At 41.4% G+C, this 19340-nt stretch overlaps 1 protein-coding gene and 1 long non-coding RNA gene across 8 annotated transcripts in view; one reads left to right on the top strand and one right to left on the bottom strand.

Moving 5' to 3' along the window:
- The window catches only part of SFMBT1 (Scm like with four mbt domains 1), a 77463-nt gene that overhangs the window by 5665 nt on the left and 52458 nt on the right, over nt 1-19340 (bottom strand). For all 4 annotated transcript variants that reach the window (XM_083429110.1, XM_083429113.1, XM_083429111.1 and 1 more), the window contains exons 6-20: nt 17514-17760; nt 16186-16283; nt 14728-14829; nt 13038-13188; nt 12458-12540; nt 11289-11415; nt 10794-10907; nt 10156-10198; nt 7973-8037; nt 6165-6304; nt 3699-3808; nt 3058-3233; nt 2000-2178; nt 1616-1861; nt 17-145 (exon numbers count right to left, since the gene is read on the bottom strand). In XM_083429110.1, coding sequence (XP_083285236.1) covers nt 17-145; nt 1616-1861; nt 2000-2178; nt 3058-3233; nt 3699-3808; nt 6165-6304; nt 7973-8037; nt 10156-10198; nt 10794-10907; nt 11289-11415; nt 12458-12540; nt 13038-13188; nt 14728-14829; nt 16186-16283; nt 17514-17760 — 2010 coding nt within the window. The remainder of the gene's footprint in view (nt 1-16; nt 146-1615; nt 1862-1999; nt 2179-3057; nt 3234-3698; nt 3809-6164; nt 6305-7972; nt 8038-10155; nt 10199-10793; nt 10908-11288; nt 11416-12457; nt 12541-13037; nt 13189-14727; nt 14830-16185; nt 16284-17513; nt 17761-19340) is intronic.
- The window catches only part of LOC310672288, a 37131-nt gene that overhangs the window by 9762 nt on the left and 8029 nt on the right, over nt 1-19340 (top strand). The window contains exons 1-4 of one of the 4 annotated variants that reach the window (XR_014508492.1): nt 3204-3347; nt 4209-4350; nt 15714-15817; nt 16243-16977. This is a non-coding gene — a long non-coding RNA (uncharacterized lncRNA). Of the gene's footprint in view, nt 1-3203; nt 3348-4208; nt 4351-9286; nt 9605-15713; nt 15818-16242; nt 16978-19340 lie in introns of those variants that run through there. The other 3 variants (XR_014508491.1, XR_014508490.1, XR_014508493.1) reach the window with 3 other exon arrangements.

Here is a 19340-nt window from a genome sequence, read left to right as displayed (position 1 = left end):
TAAAACAATAGAATACCTGATCCAGAAATATTCTAGCTAATGGGGCACAGTCTGTAGATTTGAGGAACCGCACAACATCAGCTACACTCCACTCCAGAGGGTTGCTGTCCAGCTGCAGCTTTTCTCCAACGTCTATCTTTATTTCCTATCCCACAAGTCCCAAAACAAAGCAAAAATATTACATTTGCCCTGCTCAAGCATATTTACTCTTTTCGTATATTCCCACCAATTCCACCCGAGTTATCTCCTGAAAAGAACCACAGATCATGACATTTTGGATTCTCGGTGTTAGGGATTTTGTGTGTGTGCTGATCAAATTTAATTCATAAAGTGTGAACCATGTACTCATGAACAGAATCCACAAACCACCCCCCCTCTCTGCCCCCTCCAAGTTGTATATTCTTGAGACTGTAGCAAAAAAATGTTGACAGGGCAGCACTTGGAGGGGAAACCCCCAAATCCCAGCAACTAGATGAGATCTATACATGGAGCTTCTAACAAGAACAGGTGGAATATGTATACAGTCATACCTCAGAAGTCGAACGCCTTGTGACTCGAATGTTTTGGCTCCCGAATGCCGCAAACCTGGAAGTATATGTTCCGGTTTGCAAATGATATTTGAAACCCGAACATCTGATGCGGCTTCCGATTTGCTGCAGGAGTGCCTTGGTTTCCAAACGTTTTGGAAGTCAAACGGAGTTCCAGAACAGATTCCGTTCAACTTTCAAGGTACGACTGTATATTTTTATATAATGGTGGTGATGATGATAATAATTTATTACCCCACCCATCTGGCTGGATTTCCTCACCCTAATCACTGCAGTGTTGCTGTTGTGGTGAGTTAAGGTATGCAACATGTTGCAATAAGTGCAAATTATATGCAAGTTTATATGTTGAATTATACAATAGGTTAAATTGTGTATATGCATTTAACACAACTGACTGTTGCTAATTCAGTAGAGAGTTCATGCTCTGGATGCATGATATACCAGGAAGGAGGTTTTGAGTCTTCCCTAGTGTCCTGGGAGGGAAATTTCTACTGAGAGGGGGTAAACCTGCCATCCCTGCACTCTCCCAATCTATATTCTGGAACTGTTATTTAAATAACAAGTATCAGAAATGTATATAATTAGAATGCAGGGAAATGGATTATTTTGCTTCTAAAGAAAACCTCAAAACTACTCTTAATAATCCTTCCTTAACAGGGTCTGTTTCTTCTTTGCTAGGTCACAAGTCAGTACAAATATTTCCTCACCTGCTTATTGGAACAATTATTTTGCCCCTTTTGATTTTAGTACTAGGAAGACCTGACAAATATGAGCATTTATTTCCATTTAATAATAAACGGGGGGGGGGGGAAGCCCTCAGCCTTCAAGGCTCATCATTAGATGGCTTAATGACCTTGGGTTGCATCCAGCTAAACCATTGTGCACATGGAAAGACTTCTGCGAGCCCAACCTTCCCTTCCTCTCCTCCCCCTGTGCACACCCCATATCTGCTCTGGGGATTCCCAGAGATTTAGTTAGAGACAACCCCCGATGAACAAAATCTCTCTTTCTGAACACTAGATGCTTGCTGCTAAGGTATTCTTTTTTTAAAAAATTCCAAGACCTACCTTTGGTGAAGGAGGCTTATTTTCATCATCTGAGAAAGAAAAGGCGCGTAGTTTCCTTTTCCGTTTGTCCCGGTCCTGAGCTCCAAAATGGGATCGCTCGCTCTGTGTGGGGGAGGATGACCGCGATTTCTTTTCTGACACTTCAGACTCTTCAAGCAGTTCCTCCTGGTGCTCGGAGGTGCTGTCTTCCGTAAGGGACTCTTCATCTATGTCATCCTGATCATCATCCTCTTCACCCCCACTGCCCTGAAATGGTATGGAAAGGAGACGGGGAGACTCAGAGGTAGACAGTGAAGACTGTGTGTAGCAAAATACCAAAACACCCATTTATCTAATATCTGTGGAACAGAGAGTGCATTAAATAAATTGTATGCGTTATCATACCTGGGGTGAGCCAACAGGTGTGTTATCTACAGAGGTAGAAGAGCGTTTCTTCTTATGAACAAAGAAGTTTTTCCGTTTCTTTCTTTTCCTGCTTGCCTTCTTCATGCTTGTCTCTGTGTTGCTGTGGATACCTGGTGGACGGCCAATCCTTTTGTTTCTTCGCTTCCCATAATAATGGGCTATGAGAAATTAATAGAAAAGGGATTCTGACTGTGAAATGTCAGGATGATTCATCTTTTGCTAGCCCTACATGTATCAAGAGTGCCTCTAAAATCTCCTTTTATCACCATGATTTATTTATGATATTTATGCACCACCAACAGGGGATAAATGGTGTCCATCGATATGACCTATTGCTGCTGTTTGATACCTATGGATATGTGCCTTAGAAGAAAGATGACATATTCTGCGGTAAATAAATTAAACTTGTACTGGCTACTGGAATCTGGTAACCCAACAAACAGCACAGTGATTCAAAGGGTTGGAGTGGCAACAATTCTGCACATCAAACTGCTCTACAACCATCAAGAGTCCAGTTTCTCAACATGTTAAGTGGTGACCAACCTGCAAATGAATCCCGCCTGACACACACACACAAATATATCAGCATTGCTTCCCATGGGGCAATCAACAGCTTCCCAGAGGGTAGTTTAGATTTAATTTCAAATCCCATATGGCTCCTCCAAATGAAGATAGAAAGGTCAGGAAAGGTGATGTATCACTCACATAATAGGTAGGTTTGTCCTGAGATCAATAGGAACCCCAGTACAATCACAGGTTGGGTTTACTAATACAGCACGAGTTTTCTGCACTGCTAAACTAACTGTAGAAGGACTCAATGGATGACTTTTCGACCAAGGGCAAGATTAAATGTTGATGATATGGTCACAGTACAGTGGTGCTTTGAGCATATATAAACTAAGATAAGAATGATCAGCAGCTTTAAGGAAACTGCATTTACTTGAAGTTGTGCTTTGCAGCCACTGACCTACACTGTAGAATAGCGCAGTAGTGAATCAGAAAATTCCCTTGTAGGGCCAACCACCGCAATTACTCACTGTATTTGGTTTTTGTCAGAACAGAGCAGTTCTCTGAACACTTGTCTAGCACCATCTGGGGGCCAAAGAGATTTGGACAACATTCAAGTTTGATACAGGTCTGCCTGCAGAACTCTGCAACTCGATCAGCGGTTCTTACAACTTCCACTGTGGCACGGTAGCTCTTTCCTTTATACCTGAAGCAAGGAGGAAAACAACAACAACAACAACGTGTGATTTGATCGTCATTTTTACAAAGGCAATATTCTGGATGCCATGGAATTTCTTATGTTTACAGAAAACATTTTAGGGTGAGGAAATGTTGTGCATCGCCATTCTCAAACTAAGACACACTCCTACTGTACTGGTTATGGTGCCTGAACCAAATGCTGCTATAGGAGCATCTCAAACACCAAAGGGTCCTAGAACACGGCTGCATGCATTCCACCAGGGAGAAAAGACAAACTTCCTCCTTTACAGAGCAGTGGTCACATTCATTAGAGTCATGACAGCCAGGTAAGGGTGTTTGGGAACGCAGGGCAGCAACTGCAGGCAAGCTCAGGGGGTTAGCATTACAAAGGCCGAGAAATCCTTCCTTGGCAATGTCTAATTTGGCCTAAGAGCAAAGGACCAACACACAGTACAGAACAGAGTCCATTTACTTTGCTTTCAGGGTCTCTCCATATCCATGCCATGCAGCTTCCTCGTCCAGCTGTATTTCTCTAAGGACACGGCTAGGTTTATAGGCAGCATTGATCAGCAAAGAAAGAACCTGAAAATGGAAATGAGGAGAGAGTGTTATGAAAGCAGTAGGCAAGTAAATTTCTTTTAACATGTTAATATGACTTAGTAGATTAGTTCTATTCATCTGAGTTAGCAACTTGAGAGACAGAGCATTAAACTAAAATGTATCAGCATAATATGTTTAGAAAGGACAGTACCTGTGAACCAAAAACAGACAACAAGTAAGGATTTATCTGACTGCCTAGGATTCCCAATTCAATGTTCAGTATAGCCTAACTGTCTTTCCACATTTCCATCAATGTTGTTCAGGGTAAAGTACTGTTATCTAGCAAATGTTGCTACTTTATTTTATAAAGGTATGCCAAAAATTTGGAGAATACTCCCCCCCCCCGACTTCATTTCTGAGATTATTCATTTTCTCCCTCCAGCTCCCTGTCAAGAAATAGGATTCTTAAGGAAGGATAGATGGAGAATGGCAGAAGAGACACCACTAACGTACCAAACAAAGGGAGAATGGAATAAGATTTCACAGCATTCCATTCAAGAGGGAATATTTACTACAGAAAGGAGGTAAAGAGGAGTGCTAGGAAGGTTTATCACAATGGCTAAACAAAGTGGAACATTGAGCTAAAAAGCAGGCACTGGAGGAAACAAAAATGCCAGTATCAGGTTTAACACGTTTATGGGGTGGTCTCTTTTGAAATAAATGCCCAAGGATACATTAAAAATGAGCCAGATTTTGATCAAATACAAGAGGTTTGATAACGAGCTTTGAGCCAACTTGCTTTCAAAGTAAATATTTATCCTTGCATTCAAATATCTGGGAAAAAATGCTGAGTGATAATTGCCCCATTCAATTTATTCCGAGAAGTAAGACAGCCATGTAAGAAACATACATCAATTTAATGAGCAAATAACCCAGAATAGTGAACCACCCTTATTAAAAAAAACTCATACAAAAAGGATTTTGCATTGCTAGACCAGGGATACTGCACAGTATCTGACAAAGCTGCCGCTATGAAGAATAACCCATGGCGTTTAACATGCAGCAAAGACCCCCAGAGGCAACTCCTATAATCTAGAATGTTCTCAAAGGACTATAGATTTGTCACAACAGATCAAATGACTGACTCATCAACTCTAATATTCTGTCGTGGGCAGTTTCTATGCTGCTTAGTGACAGGTGTATATTCTCTTCTCCATAATGCCACTTAGGCATTTCTGTAATACAACAAAAATTACAGAGCTCTACAGATATCTAATTTGCCCTAAAGCCTTTTCATTTGTCACTGGATGTCCATTCTTGCCTTTCCACTTCAAAAATGCACTCAAGGCAGGGAACATAATACATTAAAAACAAATAGCTAAAAAAAAGTAAAACACAATGAATTAGACCGGGGTAGTCAACCTTTTTATACCTACCGCCCACTAATGCATCTTTCTTGATGGTCAAATTTCCTTACCGTCCACCAGTATTCAATGGAAGGAGGATTCAGCTTGTGCCGTAGAACCCCCTACCACCCACCTAGAATCCTGAAACGGCCACTAGTAAGTGGTAGGGACCAGGCTGACAACCCCTGAATTAGACTGTGAAGAACCATGAGTAAAAAACAAACTCTACACCCTACAAGAATGGCTTATATTTCTGTTGTTCTATCAGGTACTGCCTTACAATCGGAAGGAGAAGTTAGTATGTATCTGTCCTTTTGCAGAGGTTTATACCATTATGAGTTTCACCTGTCTTGCTAATGTGAATGGGCCCCTTACAAAAGAACTATAGCGTTCTTTGATAGCTGAAAATATCAGAGTGCCGTCCTCCAGCTAGCTGGGAGGGGCAGAAACTTGTTTGCAGCCAGTTTTTTATGGTGAGTATGGGCTTCTCCTTGCAGAACTGGACTGTTGATTCACCAGAATATACCGTCATGTCCCATGGGTTCCAGATTACCTTAGACAAAACTGCTTTCCAAACTTACCAGAAAGCCTCTGGCATACCATGCAACAACACAAGCTGATCACACCACCATCCCTATGACACAGAAGAAACCATCTTGCTACTCTATAGCTGAATTTGTTTCATGAAATGCAGATTGAGAAATCTGGTTCAGACAAGCCCCACAGGATGGGTCATTATTTCATGTTTTAGTGATTGAGAATAATGAGAATTATGCTGTGCGACTTAATGCTGCCAAACCCACCAATATCTTGATTATGATTTCAACTTTCCAACCTAATACATTATTTTATAGGTCTACACTTTTCCATACTTACGTTGAATGCTGCATTAATGTATTCCTAGTCTACAATGATACAAAGGGTGTGCTTTGACAGAGAAAGGGAATAAATTGTGCCACAAGTATATAGCCATGTTTTCCAGATGCCCTTACCTCTTTAAGAACAAGGACACAGTTTCCTGGTCCCACAGACTGTGGCAGTTCTGCAATTCTACCTTTGTTAAGATATGGCCCTGAGAAGCAGCGATGATTAAAGTAGATCTTTGGACAGCAGTATTTACCATTGGTTACAACTAGAAAAAATAAGAATAATAATCAGAACACTTGTGCAAACGTGCTCTAAATACAGTGGAAACTTGGTTCCCAGACGGCTTAGTTGCCGAACAAATTGGCTCCCGAACTCCGCAAACCTGGAAGTGTTCTGGTTTACAAACCTTTTTCGGAAGCCGAACATCTGATGTGGCTTCTGTTTGAGTGCAGGAAGCTCCTGCAGCCAATCAGAAGCCATACCTTGGTTTTCAAATGGTTTCAGGAGTCGAATGGACTCCCGGAATGGATTACGTTTGAGAACCAAGGTGCCACTGTACTAGCATTTAAGCTATAGAAATTAAACCAATAAATACAGGGCCCCATCCAACACTGGAACTCCTCTGGTGCAACACACTTCCATGCATGCAACTGCTCTCCCTCTCCTGTCCCCTCTGATCTCTGTGTGCCTTTAAAATCAACTCAGGGGAGGGGGCTTGAGGGACCCTCTGGTCTAGATTTTTTCTGGAAGAGCCTGGGCAGAGGAGAGGAAAGAGAAGTCCCAATTCACCAGTGGAACTACAGACACAAAACTCTGGATATAATCCAAAGTTTCACATATATGCACATTTATTTTTGATAGCCTCCTGCAACTCACCCAAAGGTGGACTTGAGGGATGAGGGAATTTGCCCAAAATTCAGGGAGCTCATTTGCACAAGGGCCTTTTCGCTAGCACAAAACCCCTTTGAACAGCACACACAGGTTTGGATCTAATTCACTAAAAACTGGGCCAGAATCAGCTATGTCACAGTGTCACAAAGCCCAATCAAACAGAAAGCAAGGGCTTGTGGCCACTGCCAATACCTGATTTTCTGGGCTCCTCCCTGCCCCAACTCTGTTCTAGTTTATCCCATTCTGCAGTGTGACTGGGGTGCCCTCAGAGGACCCCTTTGAGAAACTGCTGGGGGAGCAGAGAGAGAGAAAGTCAACTTCTGCCATCCTGTTATGCAGACTTTTCTTGGATACAATTTATTATGTGTTAACACTGAAGCAAAGTTTATGGTTATTTGCTTTAGCATGCAAAATAAGTTAGCATCCTCCATGATGCAAGATAGTTAAAGATATCAATATACCAATAGTCATTTCATTCCAGCTATGCTTGGACTAAGAGCCGCTTTCTCTTAAAGCCCTAATTCCAGGGGTTTATAATTGGCACATATAGAGATTGTATTGTATTGACATAACATCTCTCCATTTAAAAACCAATTAAATCCCAGAATGAGCAGCAGCCACTTCTGCAAAGCTGACATTAGGTAGTACCTCAAACACATATTTTGCTGCATTGCAAGTCATGCAGTAAGATTTTAGAGAGTATTAACTGATTTGTTCAGCAGCAGATGCACTTATTCAACATTCATCCATTCAACAGTTTAACAAATGATTATATTTCACCATCTGGCACATATGGAATTCTACTGTCAAATGGCCTTTTGTCTATAGAGTTGCCTGAGTTCCCTGCAAAGCAGAACATGGAAACTCACTGCAGAACGGATAAAAGTTCAAAGGAAAAGTAGGAAGAGTTTGTGAGGAAGAGCCTCACCACAGCAGGATAGGTCTAGAAAGCTAAGCCCGTGCGGGAAACATGACATGTACACAACACGGCGTTTAGCCTCATTCTCCAACCACTACACACACAAAGACACTTCTTTCTTACTGGTATCAGCGGAGTTCAGTTCCTGGCTCTTTAGTCCCTCATGGACAGTTCTTGAGGATAATATTCTGACCAAGAGAGAGAGAGAGATAGAGAGAGAGAGAGAGATGGCATTATTCAGTATTTGGGCTCTTGAGCTCCTCATCCAGTTTGGGCTTTTGTTTTTGTTTCTACAGTAGAAGGGACTTGTGCCTCAAGCAAAGGTTTCATATTCATTGTCTCCCTTCCCCCGCTTCTCTTCTCTTGCCCTCTCTGGAATTGCCATTCCCTCATTCCCTCCTTAGTGCCCAAGCCCTATTATAGTTAAATCAAAGCACACACAATTGGAAAAAAATAACATATTCTTCCCCTGCCCAGCCCTGCATCCAGTTTCCCTCTTTCTATTTTAGACTGTAAACCTCCCAAGGCAGGTCATAGCTGTTCTTTATAAAGCAGTATACACATAGGTGGCATAACAAATGACAACTACTACAACATGGGACCCGCCAAGTGAGTTAAAGAACAGGAGTTTTTAAACTAATGTATTAACTGTGTGTAAAACGGGTGGGGATTCTCAGGCCTTTGATCCTCAGGATTTTCTATAACCCATGACTCCTCCTAGGCACCCTCATCACAGACCCTGCTGCACAAGCTCTGCTGGTTGGAATGTATCCTTGAACTGGAATAGTGTCCCTTTTTTGCCCAGATAGAGAGATAAATGTGCAGAGACCTCTGATTTTTGTGTGGCTGTACAAAATAAGAGTCACATTCATGGCCTTAAGGTTGCCCACTAGGGAATGTGGCCCCCAGGCTGCTGAAAAAGGTCCCCCAACTCTATAAAACCAACAGGGTGGCCAGAGATGTAAGCACTGCTAAAGAACAGCAGCAACATGTCAGGTGAAATAATGCCAAGTGAAAAGGGAGCAATATCCCTCCTACCCTGTCCGACATATTTCATTCGTGTGAGAAAAATGCCCCAGAAGATGGAAAGCAAAGCTGGCAATGGCTTCCAAGAACTGGAGGACAGAGAACTTGCTTAAGGGACTACCCCAGAGTGTGATTGTGCTATAGACTCTATAGCATAACATTTATAGCATCTGCTGTGTCTATAGCATAGATCAGGTGTTGTTAACCTGGTCCCTACCACCCACTAGTGGGCGTTTCAGGATTCTTGGTAGGGGGTTCTACAGCACAAGCTGAATCCCCCTTCCATCGAGCACTGGTGAGTGGTATGGAAAATTTACCATCAAAAAAGATGCATTAGTGGGCGGTAGGTATAAAAAGGTTAACTACCCCTGGTATAGATATTAACATCTCAATCCAACTATTATATGACAGGAAGATCCACTGATGGCAGGCCACTTCCACAGAACTGTTGTGTATCAAGCAAAGTATGGAATTATTTCTTCTAACAGCGTCCATCTGCTATTGCAATCCAATGAAGATTTGTGAGGCTAACCACCTACGTGACTCATGGAACATTTGGGGACCTAAAGTGCAAAAGAATTAAGTAACAACCTTTCAAGCAGCACTTATGAAAGGGACGTGAGGGTGAATTAAAAAAAGTAATACCCAAAGCTGTCCTAACTGATGGAAAAGTGCACACCTCCAATATGACCTGAGAACAGTTCAGAAAGATGCAGCTGATTTAGAAGAAAAGTACCGTATTTTTCGCCCTATAGGACGCACCGTCCCATAAGGCGCACCTAGTTTTTTGGGGGGGAAATAAAGGAAAAAAATTATTTCCCCCCCAGGCGCGGGGTTGGGGAAGCCCGAGCTTCCCCCGACCCCAGCCCCCAAACAGGCAGCTCTCTGCAAGCCGTGGGAGCCCAGTGCTGGCTCCCGCTGCTGGCGGAGAGGTCCGCGAAGCCTGGACGCGCTGAGCTCAGCGCGCGCAGGCTTCCGCATGCAGGCACCTCTCCGCCAGCAGCGGGAGCGCTCCTGCTGTTTGCGGAGAGGTCCGCGAAGCCTGCATTCGCCCCATAGGACGCACCCAGATTTCCCCTTCATTTTTGGAGGGGAAAAAGTGCGTCCTATAGGGCGAAAAATACGGTACTTATGGTATACCCAGAGAGTATCATAGCATGACAGAGCCACAAACATGCATAATATTTCCAACTACTAAGTAAGTGAGCTCTAGTTAACTGCATTCAAGCTTCTCAAAAAACAGTCCATTGCTAGCAATGTGAAATAAGTTCAATGCTTACGGTTTCTCTGGTTGGACCACTGCAATTTTCTTTTCCTTGTTCACTGTAAGCCAAGGTGAAAGTCAATGAATAACCAGTGTATCATTTAAAAAGTTTTCCAATGACAACACACACTTTTTATTTTATAATCTTCTGTAAGCAGAATTTCAACATTTACATAGTCAGGCTACAGATAATAGTCATGTTTCATCACCGCCTGGGGAATTGAGACCCAACTTTCTTGTGAAACATAAAGAGATGAGCAAAGAACCAAACACGGGAAATCCCTGAACTTTCAAGTGCAAACACACAGGCTTTTCAGTTTCCTAAGCTTACAAATAGGCATTTCTCCAACTTGAAGGGTGCTCTGAATCACACTGCCCATCTACTGCTGCTCCAAGTATCCCCAAAAGGTTGCCTTGCTACTAAGCTCTAGTGAGTCTTAGATTCTCAAAGTATTAATTAAAAATGTCTTAAAACCTTCCACAGTCCTTCCTCTCTAGGGACTTGCTCTTGTGCTGTTTGATAGAGCTACAGAACGATTGTTTTACCATTGTTATGTAAGAAATGCATATATACCATAGTACTCTGAAGTACAACAATCAATTCTGCAATACATTCCACTCCATCTTGTAGTATAGTAATTGTATTAGTCATACCTACTGCCCTGCGAGGAGGTCTAAGCTGATATCCATTTGTTTCGCACCAGCCTACTGGAAATATATTCATAGATTCCACACTCACTATGCATTCAGGGACTGGCATTTTAGAACCTGTTAAGAGACAAATAGAACACATAGTCCAAATCAATGGTTGTTGCAACTGGACTCGCAACAGAACAGAACACAACACTTGCTATAATACACATCTGTGTACCTGCACATTTGAATCAGACATAAGTAGCATGGCAGGCCCTCCAAAATGGAATCCATCAGGAAACAAGCCTTTGATTGTTTCCTATAAGGGTTTTATCATGAGTTGCAAAAAAATAAAACAAAACCATGGGCTGGAACAGCTGTTTTCAGAGCCATTTTTAGGAGTAAGACTGCGTTCTGGTAAGGATTTATAATGTTCAGATAAGGCAGTGACATTAACATGCTACATGGGGAAGGCGACCAAAATTCAAAACATCTACCTTTCAAAATATAACTTACTTTCCAGCTGTAGCCAGAGATAGGAATCCTTCACCTTTGTAACAGTAGCTACACAAATTTCTTCAGGGTCTTGTGAGTTTACTGCCTCAAGTTTCATGTTCTCCTTAAAGCCATGGTCAGAAGTCAGCTAAAAAAGAAGGAAAAAGAAGGAAAAAACACTTAGGTGGAACATGCAATTTTAAGGGCAACCAATTCATATACCAAACAGGAAAAACATTCAGAACAAATTAAACACAGACCATTGAAGGGAATCACCAGGGATTTAAATGGTAAGTTCAAAACAATAATCAGCAAGCGGCTTCTTGTAGATTACTAAGGGAATTTCAACCTGGCATTCAAAAAAAGTATTAAAAGAAGAAAAAATAATTGAATTTACAGTAGAACATGCAAGAGACTCTGCTTAAAGCCCACATCTTGTTATACTCAAGATCAAAATTAAACTGCAATAGTGGAGATAAGCATACACAAAATAAGAAACCTACTTCCTGTACAAAGGATAAATTAATTCTCACAAAGAGCCAACAAGATGGTAAACTTGTGTCTGGGCTGTGCCACTTCAAACTAAAGTGGGAACCTACATGGTTTACTCTTCCATGCCTTGAGGGAGGATCCAAAAGGCTGCATGAAATGTTCCATGCATGCACCAGGCTTCCCCCTCCCATCAGCGTCGCTTATCCAAAAATTGCTCTGACAGGCTGATGACTCTCTAGAACAAAATACCACATGGCTTGAAGGGCTTGCTGTCAGAAAGCAAAATTCACTTACCCTCCCCACCAAAGTGCTTCCCATGTGTGCAGTAAGAAAAGCAGTAAGAATCCCAGAACCTCAAAGATTAGATTTCAGGGAGAAGGATACTAGTTGAGCCATCTCCCCGATATTCTAGGGGCTGAATTCAGCCCACCTCCCAGAAACATTTCATCAGGTGAACCCTCACCTGTTTGTGGCCCAAGATGCATAATGCCATCGTTCGACTTCCAAGCCTTGAGATACCATCAATTCTTGCAGAGTAAGTTGAATATTAAACATCTCTTTAGACTATTTTGGGACGCTTTGCCCTCAAAACACCAGTACTTTAATTCTTTTTTCCACTATGTGGTGTGGTTAACAAGCTTTACAAACTAAGTAAAATATTCACCGTTGAATAAACACATTATATTGTGAATGCTTACCGAGGGAAAACAGCTTTGGGGAGCAGCCTCTGCTCCACACTGCTTGAGATAATCTGCCCAGTCAAAGTCTTGCCCAGGGTAACCTATGAATGAGCAAACAAATGACTCTTATTTATTAATGCATTTTTATCTTATCCTTCCTACAAAGAGGTCAGCATAGTAGCCATGATCCTCTCCTCCATTTTATCCTCACAGCCACCCTCTTAGGTAAGTTAAACTGAGAGACAGCCTGCCAAAAGAGCATCATAGATGTGTGGGATTTATGCCAGGATCTCTCTACTCCTTGTTCAACATTTGTCTATCCCATACTGGCTTAAGTAAGTTTGAGAATGATATGAGTAGTTCCTGAGGACACACAAATGCCTTCACATTCTCAAGCTAGGCTTTTCACACTACTTGAAAAGCCTAGGCCCAATGTCTTTCCCACACCACTTTTATGGTCATTTCAAGAAATCTTGCTGTTAAATTGTCCCAGTCTCTGCAATACGCGGAATAGAAGTGTTTTCAGAGATAAAAGTATAACGCTTCCAGTTCAACTGCTCGTATGAGAGCAGGCAAATAGACGGCATAGGCTACACACCTGGTGGAGGGCTGAGATGCAAGCCATTTTTTAGACTCCATTGCACAGGGAAAATACCAGGACTGTTGACATGACAGACGTAAGACCGGCTTGTGGTATATTCTGGTCGCAAATCATCTATTTCTACCAAAAAGTATTTATCGTTAAACACCTGCAAAAAGACAAAGGAATGACTTTGAAACAAAGTTCCACTTTACTAACATATAAAACTTTCTGAGTCACTGTCCTACTGCTAATAGTGGGTTGTATCAAATGTTAGTCTTATTAAGAGCAGACACACTGAAATGAATGACCATGACTAAGGTTCATTAATTAATTTCAGCGGGTCAACTCTGAGGAGGACCTAGTTGGATACAATTCTTTGTTATTTATTGGCTAGGATACAGAGCCGTGTTCAATGTGCCCAAGGACTGAGCATGCCCAATGGAGAGTTACCTAGTTTTCTTTGAACAGCCCGCCCGCCCACATGAAATACTACACACTACTTTTGAAAGTCACGTCAATTTCAAAAGTAATCTGTCATGAGGAATGGGAGAAATACAACCCTGAAAAGCTCTTTGAGCATGCGGAACTTCATGCTTATAAAGTGCCGCAAACATGATCAGAAGCTTGAAGTGTTTTAAAAGGAGGATATAGTGAAGTGGGAACATGCTCAGGTCAAACATTCCACATTTATATAGGAAGAAGCAAGACAAAAAGGGCAAGAGGAGATCTTAGGCTTCTCAAGAAATAAAGTCAGAAAAATCAAGAATTTGAACTGGATTATGTATGGAAAAGTCAAATCACTAAGACACCAAGAAAGTTTAATAAACAGAAATTAACACAGCTTTATAGAAAATAAAATAAATAAATAAATAAAAATGGGCTGATTAAAACAAGGAAATCCCCCTGCTCTAGCCATATAAAGTAAAATTAAGAAAGTGGAAAAGAACACTTGATCCTATAATTCCAAGGACTCATCCCATGACAAGGATGACTCATATGAACTGTAATTAAACAAGATAAACACAATAATGAGCTGCTGAAGTTGATTAGATTGTGGGCAGCAGAGGGACTGTGTTAAATGTGTAGTTGATTAGAAGGTGAAGAAAAATGTACCTAGACAGGAATGGGACTGTGAAAATGCCATCTGAATTTCTCAAACAGGTAAGCTATTTTATGTGAAAATTCTGATGAGCCATCTTTGAAAGAATAAGATATCGAAACGTAAAGCATGTAAGATAAAGGGAATGTTGGGTAGACAGAAAAAGAAAGGTTGATACTGTTGACAGAACTTATAGCTGCTCTGACAGTTTACTGCTGAGAAAATGACAAGAATTGTGCATCTATTCTAGACATTGTCATGACACCTAGACTTGTAAGAGTTCTGAACTGAAAAGAAAGTTACTTTTACAACAAAAAAACCGAGGGGGATTGCCTATGGACATATGTAATTTATAGTGAGTACTGCATATGGGTCATTCATTGAAATAAATCATGAAAGAACAGAAGATTCAAAAGTGGGGACCTCATTAAGGAACTCAGGAAACATGTCTTTACTTCCTAAGAGCACTGAGTGAACACAAAATTATATTAAAGTGAACAGAACCAGAAAGTTACCTTGCTGATGCCAAATGGGAAGATGGAAAAATAGAATATGTTTAAAATGTTACATCTTGGAGCCAGAGAACTTCAGAATATAATTGGGTACCTTTGTAACTGTGGCTGGTGAGATGACGAAAGGAGCTTTGGGATCAACAGCTTCTAACTTCATGTTGACAGAGAATGAATGAATTCCAACAACAGGTTTGTCCTAAAAATGACAACACGAAAATTTTAAATTATCATTGAGGTCCTTTATCATTGAAACAGAAAATTCTTCAAAGTAGAAGAGATGCCTAGTATCTTCCACTAGCACAAGAGACGACATAACCTTATCCTTTAATATTTCAACAAGAATCACACTAGTTCATCCTGGCATTTCAAAAGTTATTTCACTTACAGGAAGCCAGCAAATGAAAGTTGGCAGCAATTGCTCTCTTACTAAAATGGACATTACATTTTCAGTTCAGCGAGACTGGGATTTGACATAATACTTTTCACCCAGGAATTTCTAATCTGCAGCATAATGAAGGCATTTAGAAAACTCTCCTGGTTCGTAGAGAGACCATTTAATGTAAAAACAAAAAACCAGTCCAGGAAACTCTTGTCACTTGAAATTGAACAAAATGAACTAGATCTCTAGCACAGAATAAAAGAAGTATAATGTCACAGGCAATCAACCGTAACTTTGCTTGGTTGGGATAATCTTATTTCTGAGAGGGAGGTCACTTAAGGCAAACGTAGGTTAATGGGAAAATATACCACAGAATCCGCATTAACTCTATATACTGCCTTCTAGTCAAAGGACCAAATCATAGACTTCCTTTTCCCCTTTGACCTAGCAAACTAAGACCAACCTAGAGTGTCATATGTACTGTGCCACCTAGAAACCAAGTTAAGACATAAAGAGCATGCAGTGGTACTACCTCTCTCCACAGTTATGGAGTGTGGTGCCTTTGAAAAACATGGCAAAGTCAAAACACCTTTAAGAAAGTGTTGCAAAACTCTTATTTGGTTTGGAGTTTTGTGTCTGTAGCTGGAGCCGTCAACACTGTACCAATTTTATTTGATTTTAATATGTCATGTCTATTTCAGGTGCTCGTTTACCTCAGCCTATAAGACCCAATGTGCAAAGAACTTCATGCAGCTTGTGCAACAGAAGGAACCAAAACCCAATGGAGCCTACTGATGGAGGAAAGGTGATGATTTTCACTGATTCCCACTTGCCTTGCCCCCTCCCATACTATTCCAAAAGGGACCCCAACCCATAGCTGTCAACGTTTCCCTTTTTAAAAGCAAAATTCCCTTATTCCGAATAGGATTCCTGGCAAGAAAAGGGAAAAGTTGACAGCTATGCCCCAACCACCCAGAACAGCTTCTTAGCGGGCGCACAACAAATGACTCTGAAAATCACCATCCTTCCCTGCTTTCCTCCAGCAGGAGCGTTTTGTGGGTGGAGTTCAACTGATGTGAACTCTGCATCTAGGTCTTTATATTTAACCATACCATTTGTTAAAAGCACTCAGGCCGGGTTTAGTGATCCGATAGCAAATTCCAGCTCTTGTACCTTAAATAGATCAGTGGGAACCAAAGATTCTTCTTCCTCCTCTTTTATTTTTTCTAGGATATCCTGCCATTCTGCTTCAGTCTTCAAATGCCTAACAGCTTCAATAAAAGAATGGTAGTCTGAGTAAAGTGCCACACTTTTAAAAATGAGTCTATTACCTACACGACTAAGTCAACGATCTGAAAAGCAACTCAAAAGTTACAGAGAGGGTGCCATTTCCCCTCCCCCATTGAACGCTCCCTATGAGCCCTACATTGAATGGTTTTTTAATTGCCCGCAATGCATGCTTGCATTTTCAACTGAGATTTCCTTTTAATAGTTCTTATGCAAAATCTTTTAATTGCTTTTTTACATAAGCAGTTTGGAGATGGAGTTGGAGGGGAGGGCAAATTGCTGATAAGGAATCCTTAAACTTATCTCCAGTGCACTATTTATGTGTGCCCTTGGGTTGCGGGCCTAAAAGTGCATCTCCATGCCCAGAGTGTGAGCAGAGCAGAGCATGTGTATTGCTCCAAGTTTATTCACAGACAACAAAAGAACTACCAGACTCTATGTATCTAGAGCAATTTGCCTGTTTTCATGGCAATTGTGTCTGCAGCTCAGATAAACTTTAAGAAGAAAATGCAAAGCCTCCAGGTTTGGAACAGTCCCATGCTATTCATGTGATGTCGGCGAAGATACAGTATGATTTCTGACTAGACTGACTAGTTCCTTAAATTGAGATCACAGAATACTGTACGAGGCTAATGAAAACAAGCCCAAGGGAAGACAAAGACAAATTCATGTATGCAAGCATTCTCTCTTTTTCCTGTGCCTATTTTTCCTTATTGTATAGCTCTGTGTAGCATAGCATACTAGCAAATGCCAAATCCCAGAGATTCTCTGTTTGATCTTGTCAATATACCCCAAACAACAGACAGGGGTACAATATAGGGAAATTTACGTGTTTTTCTATTCTTTTAAAATAGCTGCTCTGAGCAAATGAGTATTGTTGACAGTTCCAAAAGCAAGTACAAGTGTGTGTGTGTACCTCAGTTTTTGAGCATCGAACGTTTCGGTTTCCAAATGCTGAAAATCCGGAAGTAAATGCTTCCATTTTCGAATGCACCTCGGAAGTCGAACTTCTGAGGCGCCTTCCTGTTTGAGTTTTCCATATGTTTTGAGGCTGCCATATTGAGTTTCCAATTTTCAAACGGTCTTCCGGAACGGAAAACGTTCGAAAACCGAGGAACCACTATTGTGTGTGTGTGTGTGTGTGTGTGTGTGTGTGTGTGAAAACACCAAAAGCTTCAAACCTTGCACTCCAAACTGAAAATGCAGTTTTATACCTCGTGGAGGTTCAAGGATGTATCCTTGTTGAGTTGCCCAGCCCACTGGATGGAGAAAGGGATCCAAATAGAACATCCATAAGTCATACTGATCTAAATCTCTGAGTCCTTCATAACGTAGTTTGAGCCTTCCACCAACATTTTCCAAAACATTGACTATCCAAGCTCCTAGAGAATCATTCAAGTGCTGACATTCTAGTCTTGAACCAGGAGCAATGAGGTCCAGGGGATTATTCCCTCGATGGAGCTGTGGAGGAAAGTGGGAAAAGGAAGATAAATGGTAAGCTATCCAGTCACCTGCCTTGAAAAGCTATCAAGACAAAATATCCATCTTCATTGCTTAAAGGTAAAGGTACCCCTGCCCGTACGGGCCAGTCGTGTCCGATTCTAGGGTTGAGCGCCCATCTCACTTAAGAGGCCGGGGGCCAGCGCTGTCCGGAGACACTTCCGGGTCACGTGGCCAGTGTGACGAAGCTGCAGCTGGCGAGCCAGCACCAGCGCAGCACATGGAAACGCCGTTTACCTTCCCGCTATAAAGCGGTACCTATTTATCTACTTGCACTTAGGAGTGCTTTCGAACTGCTAGGTGGGCAGGAGCTGGGACCGAAAGACGGGAGCTCACCCCGCCGCAGGGATTCGAACCGCCGACCATATGATCGGCAAGTCCTAGGCACTGAGGTTTTACCCACAGCGCCACCCGCGTCCCTTCTTCATTGCTTATGCTGAGTTATACACAGACATCCACTATGAATACTGTTGGGTCAACTAACAAGTTATCAGGAATTCTGGCAAGATGTGGAAATGTAGTCCTATTTCCTATTCACGGCACTTAAAAGCTTGATAGGCACACAGTTAAGATCATGGTAATTTGTAATTCATATAGGGAGTAGGAACCGGCATTTGTCTTCATGCTTTCTTATCAAGCGATTTCAAAAACAATTTGGGGCTAGAAAAAATGACCTACTGTTTCCTTTTAAAATGCTTACGCAACTTTATTTATAAGGGAAATATTAGCAAATACTATTGGTTGCATTTGTTTCAGAAAGCCCAACTTTGTCATATTGACTCTCTATAAATATATTGTTATGCACTCTATCCATAGTCAGATCTACTTTCTCAGCCTTCTGTCTTTGTGATGCTAGTGCCTATGACACAGGTTTGTGATTACTGCCAGGCTTGTGATTACTGTGGAAGGACAAGGAATCTGCCATTTTCTACCATCCTTCCCATTCAGACCTTGAAATCATGTCGGTGGTTATAGGCAGAATGGTTGGTTACCTGGGTTATCAACCTTCTCTTTAAGCATGTACCCTTTTGAACTGGAACTCATTGGTGTTTCACCAGTTTCCTCTCTTCCAGGGGATAGCTGAGTGTCTTGTGTTTCAAACAAATTATTATGTTTTAATACTTGTATTATTTTCACTAGATACCACTGCTAGGCTGTTTTGCTGAAAGATTAGCTTCCCAAAACAGCAAAAAAAGTATAAGAAAACCTAGTAATGGAATCTGAATTCACTAATTAGCCCACATAATCACAAATTAATAAATAATAATAATAATTTATTTATACCCCGCCAATCTGGCTGGGTTTCTCCAGCCACTCTGGGTGGCTCCCAACAGAACATTAAAAACACGATAAAACATCAAACATTAAAAACTTCCCTAAACAGGACTGCCTTCAGATGTCTTCTATAAGTCAGATAGTTGTTTCCTTGACATCTGATCTCTCGCTATCTTTGGAAGTATGGGGGGAAACTTTTCCAGTTCTACCAGAACAAAATGTTTTTCTTTTACATAAAAGCAAGAAAGCAAAATAGGTCGGCTACA

The sequence above is a fragment of the Podarcis tiliguerta genome (assembly GCF_965153285.1).
Source record: "Podarcis tiliguerta genome assembly, chromosome: 2".
Lineage (NCBI taxonomy): Eukaryota > Metazoa > Chordata > Lepidosauria > Squamata > Lacertidae > Podarcis > Podarcis tiliguerta.
Note: the sequence above shows the minus strand (reverse complement) of the source record. Positions and strands in the feature narration are given on the sequence as shown.